The sequence below is a fragment of the Petaurus breviceps genome, unplaced genomic scaffold, assembly GCF_028583685.1.
Source record: "Petaurus breviceps papuanus isolate PSGF00001 unplaced genomic scaffold, PetGlider_PUasm1.0 90881, whole genome shotgun sequence".
In the NCBI taxonomy this organism is placed as follows: domain Eukaryota; kingdom Metazoa; phylum Chordata; class Mammalia; order Diprotodontia; family Petauridae; genus Petaurus; species Petaurus breviceps.
In genome coordinates this window covers 2155721-2166010 of record NW_027187369.1, presented here as the reverse complement: position 1 = coordinate 2166010, position 10290 = coordinate 2155721, and the positions used below count along the sequence as shown (strand labels likewise).

The 10290-nt window shown below is 38.0% G+C and overlaps 1 protein-coding gene across 4 annotated transcripts in view; it reads right to left on the bottom strand.

Annotated features, from left to right (window-relative positions):
• The window catches only part of XIAP (X-linked inhibitor of apoptosis), a 38821-nt gene that overhangs the window by 6342 nt on the left and 22189 nt on the right, over positions 1-10290 (bottom strand). For 2 of the 4 annotated variants that reach the window (XM_069074024.1, XM_069074022.1), the window contains 5 exons: positions 9102-10010; positions 7483-7582; positions 6241-6319; positions 5743-5785; positions 2377-2580 (listed from right to left, as the gene is read on the bottom strand). In XM_069074024.1, coding sequence (XP_068930125.1) covers positions 2377-2580; positions 5743-5785; positions 6241-6319; positions 7483-7582; positions 9102-9978 — 1303 coding nt within the window. In that variant the 5' untranslated portion in view covers positions 9979-10010. The remainder of the gene's footprint in view (positions 1-2376; positions 2581-5742; positions 5786-6240; positions 6320-7482; positions 7583-9101; positions 10011-10290) is intronic. The other 2 variants (XM_069074025.1, XM_069074023.1) reach the window with 1 other exon arrangement.

Here is a 10290-nt window from a genome sequence, read left to right as displayed (position 1 = left end):
CAGGAAAATATCAATACAAAATGAGCATTCTTAGCAAAAAGGGACACAGTAAATCATTTTATAGTTAATAAGATAAGGAAACTGAGGCCCAGAGATGTTAAGTGACTTGCCTAAAGATCACAGCTGACAAGTGCATAGGGTGGGATTCAAACCTAGGCTTTTCTGACTCCCAGGCTGGTGTCCCAGGTACTCCTGCATGGTGTCCCCACACTGCTTCGGCATGTCTTCCTATCTCTCCCTACTGCACTTCTCCTTCTTTGTTTTCTCCTTAAGTCCTCTGTGCCAAATCATAAGGTCACTGGCACAGAGGCTGAAGAGGGAGAAGAAAAGGCCAGAAAAGCTTTTATGATCTGGACCACCATTCCAATGATGTTATTCTAGATCAGCCCTGGAATTAGCTGGAGTCATTCATTGTTTCTACAAACAGGCATCCATGTAGAAGGGGAGATTAGTAAGAGATATAGGGGGAGAAGTTGAGTTTTAAAAAAATTATCTCATTGAACTATCCAATCAAATACAACCTTTGATGCCTCATCTTGACACAAAGATGACCCTGGGCTCTCCAAAACTATGCCAGCTAAGTGCAAACTCACATAGTTCCTACTAAGGGTAGAAAGGTTGGACCAAGTACAAGTACATCTGAATTCAGACTGAAACATATTTTTTCACTTGATTTTTTTCTTACTTTTTTTTTCAGCAACGTGATTAATATGAAAATATGTTTTGCATGACTTCACATGTATAATGGGTATCATATTGCTTGCCTTCTCAATGGGTGGGGGAGGGGCTGGAGGAAGGGAGAGAATTTGGAACTCAAAATAAAAACAATAAATGCTGAGAGAAATTAAGTAAGTACAGGCCCAGTGCCAAGTACTGTATGTAGCGATAGACTTTGTACCATTTATCAGAAGACCAACCAAACTGATAACTTGTTTTGGCGAGTGCTGTGGGGGGAAGTATTTCAACTGTGATTTCATCAGCTCCCTCCACAGATGTTCAGAAATGACTTATCCACAACTTACAGCCTTACAGAGTTATCAGGGGCACCAAGAGCTTAAGTGACTTATCCATGGGCACAGAGGATATGTGGGAGGTGGGACCTAAATGCCAAGCTTCCTGACTTTTTTTTGCTTTTTAGAGGGCAATTGGGGTTAAGTGACTTGCCTAAGGTCACACGGCTAGTTTTTGTGTTAAATGTCTGAGGCCGGATTTGAACTCAGGTCCTCCTGACTTCAGGGTAAGTGCTCTACTCACTATGCCACCTAGCCGCACCCAAGTTTCCTGACTTTAAGACGGGCTCTCTCTCCACTACACTATATTTCTTTTTAATGATAAGAGCTGACATATTTATAGAGCACTTTCAGGTTCATGGACCTAGAGCTGGAAGGGACCCCAGAGATCATCTGGTCCAACCTACTCAAAATCTGCACACCTTCTACTCTACCTCATGGCCAGCAACATAAAGAGGCATATACATCAAGGAGGGTGGGACAACCAGAGAGAAAGTCTATACTGGTCCCTACCTTGGTTAGCTAGCTTAGCCAGGGGCTACTCTCAGCCAGCTAGAAGGAAACAACAAATGGTGACCCAGGATGAAAGATGGCAGCCCCAACACATTAGCTGAACTGCTACAATTAGTAAGTAAGCTGCACTGATTTTTCTGTAGTTCTTTAGCTTCAAGCTCCCACTACTTTTTCTACCTTTCTGTTTGTCAGTAGCAACAGGCTGACAAAATGAAAAAAATTCTTGCTACTGAGTTTTGCCTAGGGCTCCTGCGCAGAGAGGCAGTCAGTAACTGCAGCACTATCAGGACAGCTATCATCAATTTCTCTTCTTCATTTAGTATAAAATAAAATAAAGGAGAGAGGTCCAATGCAGAATCTCACCCATGTTCTTGATTGGCTTTGTGTCTGATCTTGACAAATGCCATAAGCTCAGTATCTACATTATCATATTGTATAATTTTCAGAGGAGACAGCAGATATCTCTTTTGACCCTGTGAGCAGGGAATATAAAGAAATAGGTAGACACTACTTCTTTCCCCTAAGCTTCCTTCCTGTACATCTCTTTAAATCACCTAATTTCTTCCTACCCCTTGAATTATTTTGACCTTACAGGCCTGCTCACCCTATATGTCAGATTTGGCACATCTGAGTAATAGATAGGAAGTTCATTTTTCAGTAAAATGCTTTTTTCAAGGAACATGAAACATGTAAGGATACTCCAAAAACTAATTTTCAGCTAAAATACTTATCTTTTCCTATGATGTACTTGAGTTAACAACCAAAAAATCCCCCCAACTCACAAACAGGTGATAAGTCCCAAGCACTGATGTTAGTTCCCACTTCATTTTTAAATCATAAAGCAGACTATTACCTTTCTGTGATGAAGCTAGACTTGATTCTCCTTCTTGTGTACTTTCTTTCTGAGCACTCACTAGATCTGCTATTAAAACCTCAAGTGATTTATAGTTGTTTCCAGACGATTTTAGCTTTTCTCCCATAATTTTCTTAATCTCGTGAAAACTGAAACCCATTCGGATTGCATCTTGTACCAAAGGATTTTGTAACAAGAAAGCATCTGAAATGAAAATTGGAGGTGACAAATGATAACCTACAGTATAATCATAGTCAATTTCATTACAATTGTAAGTATAATTCAAACTCACTAAGAAAGTTATAGTTTTATCAGATTGTAAAATACACCATAAAGCAGAAATCATGAAAATTATTTGGTTTAAAAAGGAGCAGTAGAAGAAATAAAAAAAGTTAAGAACTTGGGGAAGGACTTCCCATTTCGGAAAGAACTTCGAGGTAAACCAAAAAAGTTTAACAGAAAATAGATTTAGACTAATATTTTACACCATACTCTACAGTAAGCTCCAAATGGATAAGCAACTAAATATAAAAGATAACTTTAAAAAATAAAGGAGAACCAAAGGAAGTACCCTTCACAACTATATTTAGGGGGAGAATTCCTAACCAAACAAGGAATAGAAGACAAAAAAAAAAGATAATTTTGATGATATGAGACTTAAAAGCTTTTGCACCCATAAAATCAAGGCAACTAGAATAAGAAAAGCTACAGAGGTTGGTGGGGTATGGAAGGCCTTTGGATCAAATGCTTCTGATCAAAGTCTAATTTCCAAGATATGTAGGGAATTGATACAAATATATATGAAGAAACAGTTAGTCCATAACAGATAAACAGTCAAAGAATATAAACAAACAATTTCCCAAAGAAGAAACACAAACTATTAACAGTCAACCCTGGAGCTGAAATCACCCACAAGCAGCCTGCCAACAAGATTTAAGAAACTATTTCCAGGAAGTACAGGACATATGTATGAGAAAGCTTATGCCAAATCTTCTTAAACATCTCCATAAATTAAAACCAAATTTAATGGTACAGTGCTTAAATAGCTAAGATACTGGGATGTAAGACAGTTTTTTCATATTGCTCAAGTTTTGATCTTAAGATTTAAGAAACTTATTGAAATCTAGAAGGGAAGAAAAAAAATTAAATGAAAGCTAAATAGGCCTGGATGTGGAAATATTCAAGGTACTGGCATTATGTAGCCTGTTAAGTGTGAACATTTCCATCTTTGGATGAGGAAATTGAGGCTGAAATAAGTTATGTGGCTTGCCTTAAATGCTAGCAAGTGTTAGAGCTAGGACAATGGCAAAAGGAGCTTAAATTACAGCAAGAGTTCAAGGAATGCTTTGTTCCCAGTATGGTGAACCAAATATTAGAAATGGTTACCAAGGCAGATCATGGACTCGACACATTTGGAGAGACTTAAAAATATAGGCTCCACTAAATGACCTCTAGAAGGTCCTTCTACTTTTACGACATGTCTATTAATACATTCAAGTATAATTGGAAGGAACTTCATACACAGTAAGAATTCATCTAATGTACTTATGTTAGCTCCTTAGACACTCAAAAAAATTTTAAAGGGTTCAACCCTAAACTCATTTGTTAATATATTTTTCTACTTCATCATGGCTGCCAAACTATATTATATAGAGTATTTTACTGTAATGTGCTTTTGGCACATCAGCTTCATATAACATTCCACATACTGTCCATGCCTTTTGCAACTCTTATATTAAGTAACAACACAATAGCTCTCTTGTCTTTCTCAACCATATTTATGAATAAAAACTATTCTCCTTTGTAATTAAGATATGAAATAAATGCTGCCACAGAAAGTACAGGAAATGGGAATTGTCAGATAGCTGAATCCTAAATTAAACTTCCTACTTGGCACTTTTCTGAAAGCTAACAAAGATACAGGAGAGTCAGAAGTCCCAGATTCTGGTTCTAGATCTGCCTTTACCAGCTACTTTGAGCAAACCACAACCTTTGAGTCTTCGATTCCTCATCCATAAAAGGAGGAAATTAATAACCTGGCCTGCCCATTTCACAGGGCTATTATGAGGATCAAATAAAGTGGCCGTAGCATCCATCAAATGTACAAAAAGACATTGTGATGATAAATAAAAATCTAGAATCCTTTCAACCTCATAGAATCAGTATCTTTTGTCAATTTTCCAGTTCAAGTAATAAAAGCATGCATAAAGAGAATATGATATGTAGGCATGCATAAGAGGGAGAGAATGAAAATCCTTAACTTCCTTCAAAGCTCAAGAATCAGTTTCTACATAAGGCCTTTTCTGATTCCTACCCCACTGCCCTTCCCCCCAGTTGCTTGGGACTCCCCACCCATGAAATTACCTGGTATGTACTTTGCATATATTTTATATCTACTTATATAATCTCAAAAGTCTTAGCACAGTTTTAAATTTTAATAGCTTAAAACTGTGTTAAGACCTTTGGAACACCCCATATATGCTTCCCCCAAGAGCACAGAAGCACCTTGAGTACAAGTACTGTGGCATTTTTGTTTCTGGTACATAGTGGGCACTTAATAAAATGCTGAGAAACTTTGCATACTTTCTGGGTAAGTTCCATCAACTTCAGTTTGTCCCCCCCCCGACAATGTAAACTCTTTATGCCCCTACTGCTGATCCCAGATTCTAAAGCCTGGATTCATAACGGATATACAATCTGTGATGAATATCCCTACCAGCTGCTCGCTAAAGCCTCTGCATGTGGCCATGGAGATCTGGTCTTGTCAAGATCTCCTGAAGGGGGGGATGAACTCATAGACAGCACAAGATAAAGGAGAGCTCAGTTGTTAAAGCCAATAACTATGGTGCATGAAGAGAATAAACAACTTCAAGTCTTGCCAAGAGAAAAGTGCTTGAATGGCTCGAGACAAGAGTGACTGGAATACTTTCTTTCCTCCCCCATAAGTGAGCGCCACATGTGGGGTATGGTGGGGGTGGATGTAGGGGAAAGAAGTGTCTTACAAATGGTCCCTAAAGCAAGCCATTGCATTGTAAGTATTGGCAAGCCAAACTTTCAGGGAATCTCTTCCAATCCTTTTTTTTTTTTTTAAGCAATCGGGGTTAAGTAACTTGCTCAAGGTTACACGGCCAGTTATTATTTCTGGGTGTGGTGCTGAGTATCTGAGCCTGGATTTGATCCCCAGGTCATCCCAACACTGGAGCCAATGCTCTTACTCGCTGAGCCACCTGGCTGCCCCTTCCTCCAATTCTTAATCCCACAAATATAGCAGAGCAGCTATTTATATGATTTTCTCCATAAAAAAGGATCAAATAATGAACTGGTAGAGATACTTAAGGGCAGTTTTATTTTGATGAAGTTACTCACCAATTTCCTTAGTTACTGATGAAGCCTTTTTGGCAGATTCTCCCTAAATAGAGATATGAACTCAGGTTAGAATCTTTTTGTTAGAAGCAATCATTTCAAGTTACATATGCCACAAATGTATAAAACTTTTTTTACTCAGCATTCATTCCGTGAACTGAGTTTCATGCTATAGATTTAAATCTTATTCAGCTAGTAGTTTTGTTACTGTTAGTTTATGAGGGGGGTACATGACACAATCAAGGCTATGGGCCACTTCTGGAAAGCCCTTGATTTTGGCAGGAAGGAAGCAACCAAATTTTTTAATTCTCTAAGCTTACATTCTGGCTCATAATAATCACATTATCCTGACATTTACACATTTGCTTTAGGTAGAGAATAAAATACATTTTTCAAAGTCTTCCCCACCTCTCAAATGCCATATTGTGAATTTAACAGGAAGAAAAAATTGTAAGACCCCCATATAATATTTGACAAAATAGATCATTTTACAGGACTTACCACAGAATTGTCAAGTGGATGCACTAAATGAATATTGTTGACATATTCCTGGCCCTTCTCTTCTAAAAGATACTTACATCTACAGAATTAAAGGTTAAGCTTTAGTACCAATAGACAACTTGTGAAATTATAAATAAGTTGAAAATCTATACCATCTAATGCCATTAATTTGCTTTTAGACATTTGACTAAGTAATCAAATAAGCACTGGTGACCCATTAGTCATTATGATAAAAATATCTTCTATTTATTACAACATACATGTTAGCATATATCATTAGAGCAATAAATGTTCTTTAGAACATTCCACTTGCAAGAAAGAATGTCATTAAATTAGCACCACAGAAGTATATTCTAAAGAGTTTCCTATTAACAGAATCATCTAAAAGGTTGTCCAATTAAACATTTTAAAGTAATTTTGTTTTTCAGGCTTTCCTCTTAATGTTAAATTTTACTTCTCAATAGCCACCCTGAACTTGCAAGTAGTTTATTATAAATACTCAAAACAATGGTATAAAAGGTGTTTAATAATCAATCATTGAGCTTTCCTCTTTGTTTTCAGGGTAGATGTTACAACCCATGATGTATTCTAGCTACTAACCAATCCTATTTTCATAACATTAAAAGTCCAATATGTCTCACTGCAAGGGGACAATTGGCTGTGACTTGGCTATGCAAAAACGACTCCCACCCATTACCAACAAATCTTTTTGTTTCAGATTAGGAAAACTCGAATTCCTGAAGTGTTCCGTTTTGTGGTTGTTCTGGGTCAGCGTGTGCCAAAGGATACAGCATTGCTGACACATTCCCCGACTCTAGATGCCTCTCATATTAACTGCCCCATCTTTTGGTTCTGTGTCTCTACCTGCACGAGAGTTTTCCTTCTGAAAACCACACTCAAGGGGCAAAGGCTGCCGAGGCATCGTAAGTCTTCTGGGGGTGAGCGTGGCTCTGAGCAGTCTCTCTGGTAACTCTGGCATCGTCAGATTCTAAGAAAGTCTGCTCCAGAGTATTTGCTAATTTGGAGACTGAGAAGTCTGTGCATCTGGACAGGAGAGGCCTAACTAGTCATATACAAAGGATGAACATTTGAATAAGCACAGACCACATCCTATAAAGCAGGTGACCTGATCTTTATCATTCGAACATGAAATCCAGGCCTTTTTTGATGGCCAGAATATTTAATAAAGTGGCAAGGATTAAGCCTTCCAAGTGTTACCATACAAAGATTTAAGCAGTTTACCCTGGATACCACTTAGCATGTTGCTCCCAAGGGTCTTCATTGGCTTTCCAATCAGTAAGTCCACCTCCACAATGAAAGCATGTCACTTTATCACGGTCACCTGAGAAAACACATATACACATACTTATGAAATGACAACTTACACAGAAACGTCAGCTTTCAAAAATGAAAAACTGACATTCTTTCTGCTAAGTCATATACAAAAGTGCCTGCTTTAAAAAAAGATTCAAATAATTGACACATTTATGTAACCTGGGGAAGAGATTCTCATTTATTATTTAGACTAACTTGCTTTTTAGGTAATTTTAAGGAGCAAAATAATAAAAATTTATGATGCCAAATTCAACTTTTTATTCAAGAAGATGTCTTACACGCTACATTTGTGTTTTTAATATTTATCAATTCTCACTTGGGAATATTCAGCCTTTGAGCAAGCTGATGATTAAATTAGCATGCTAATATTGGAAAAAACATATATTGCACGTACTCATGAGATCCAGCTAAATGCAGAGGCAGGAAGGTGGTGTAAGAGATGAGTGCTGGGCCTAGAATCAGGAAAACCTGAGTTCAAATCTAGCCTCAGACATGTACTAGTTGTGTGACCCTGGGCAAGTCACAACCTCTGTGTCTCAGTTTCTTCAACTATAACAACAGCACCTACTTTGTAGGGTTGTAGGAATGATATAAGGTAATTGTAAAGCACAATGCCTAGCACATAGTGGGTGATTAATAAATGCTTATTCCATTCAAATTCTCCACCAGAATCACTCTAAAATCCTATCTCTATATGACATTTTCAATTTAGGTTAAAAAAAGGCACCACTACTTTAAGCTACCTATTTATGGTTTTGTGAATAAAAATCAGAATAATTAATGTATTCTAAACTAAACCAACCAGACTTGTTTTGGAATTAGTTAGCCTAATACTTAGAGATAGGACATAGAAAAAAAGACTAATTTAAGAGAGAAAAAGACCAGTGTAATTTAAAAATTCTTCCTGGAAGTTAATATATGAATGATACTTATTGAATCTAATCCAAATCCCTAATTTAGAGGGAACTAAGGTCTACAGGGAATTGTGAATTGCCCTAAGACACTATGAGTTAGCAGCAAAGCTGGGGAAAGAACCCAAGTTCCTTACACCCAAACAACCCAGTGTTGTTTTTGTGCATGGCTTTATATGCACCAGAACTTTTCTTTAAAGAAATCTGTTTCCCACAATATAGTATTAAAACAGTGCTGCTTTCTCTTGAGTAGTCCTATATATCAAAAACAGACAGGCTCAATAAGGGATCATTTGCCATCTCAATTTAAATGGGAAGGTTAAAAGAACTGTAACCAGCTCTACCACCAGAGCTGATTTTATATCATAGACATTGGAGGGCTTTGAAATGTCACTCTTCCCCTAAAATATATTAAATGCCACTCTACTGTGGCAATTCTTTCTGCATAAACATGAACGTTAACATTATAAAGCAAATGTAACTTCCCATAGAATTAAGCTGGCATGGTTATTAAGTATTTACCAACCCAGGGGGCATCCCTTTGCTTTTTTTCTCCTTAAAGAAACTAAGTAATTCTGGAAGAATTTATTAGTCTAGTTTAATAACAAAGTTTACCTAAAGCATAAAATCCAGCTTTTGCAAGCTGCTCCTTGTTAACCGAGTATATCCATGTTGCAAAGGTAATGAGTCTTGCTTCATACTCTGCCATGGCTGGATTCCTTGGGAGATGGGTAGGGTTTGGATAACTTGTATCACAACTAAGATCAGCTTCAATTTGAGTATTACCAACATCCCGTCCCAAAACAAAAAAACACTTAGGGAAATGCCTCTTGTGTTCGGACATTGCCCGATCATGTGGTTCCCAATTTTTTAATTTGCCCCCACAACAAAAGCACTGCACTTGATCCTCAATGCCCAAGTAATAGAGTCCAGCACTCGCTAACTCCTGCGGGGTAAGGTGAGCATAGTCTGGCCAGTTCTGAAAAGATCTCAGTCTAGCTTCTTCACTGCACATCGAAGGGTTCCTTGGGTATATGGTATCTGACATATCGACAACCTGCCCTCTTCTCAAAAGATACTCCCCGTAAGTGTCAGGGGGTCTCTCCAAAGCAAAATGATTTCTATTCCTTGAACAATTTTCAACTCTGTACTGACAGTTTTGGATGATGGGACTTGGAAACTGTGTAGCATGTTTTTCAAAATAAAAACCGTTAATGAATCTGCAGTTTGGGGATACTTTCCTATGTCTTCCAACTGCTGAGTCTCCGAACTGCCATCTATCTACAGCTGCATGACAGCTAAAGCACTGTACGGTGTCTCCTTCACCAGTATAGAGGAAACCGGCTCGTGCCAGTGTTGATGCTGAAACTGGGCTACTACTTGGGAAATTAGCAAAAGTTTTTAATCTATTCTTTTCCTCTACAAAATCTTCATCCTTATTGATGTCTGGAGGCACACAAGTTTTAGAATCTTCAAAACTCTTAAAAGTCATCTTCTCTGGAAAGTGATGCTTGTCCACCTGTCCTAAAAAGAGAGCATTTCATTAAGGAATAGAAAAACAGAAAACATATCAGATGTCCCTGTCAGTTAGACTCCACAAATATTTATTAAGCATCTACTATCCACCAGGAACTTGGCTAGGTGTTGCCAAAGCCAAAAACCAAAACAAGCCCTGGGGCGGCCAGGTAGCACAGCAAGTAAGAGCACTGGCCTCAGTGTTGAGAAGACCTGGAGATCGAATCCCGGGCTAGGACACTTAGCACCCACCCAGAAACACCTGGCTGTGTAACCTTGAGCAAGTTAC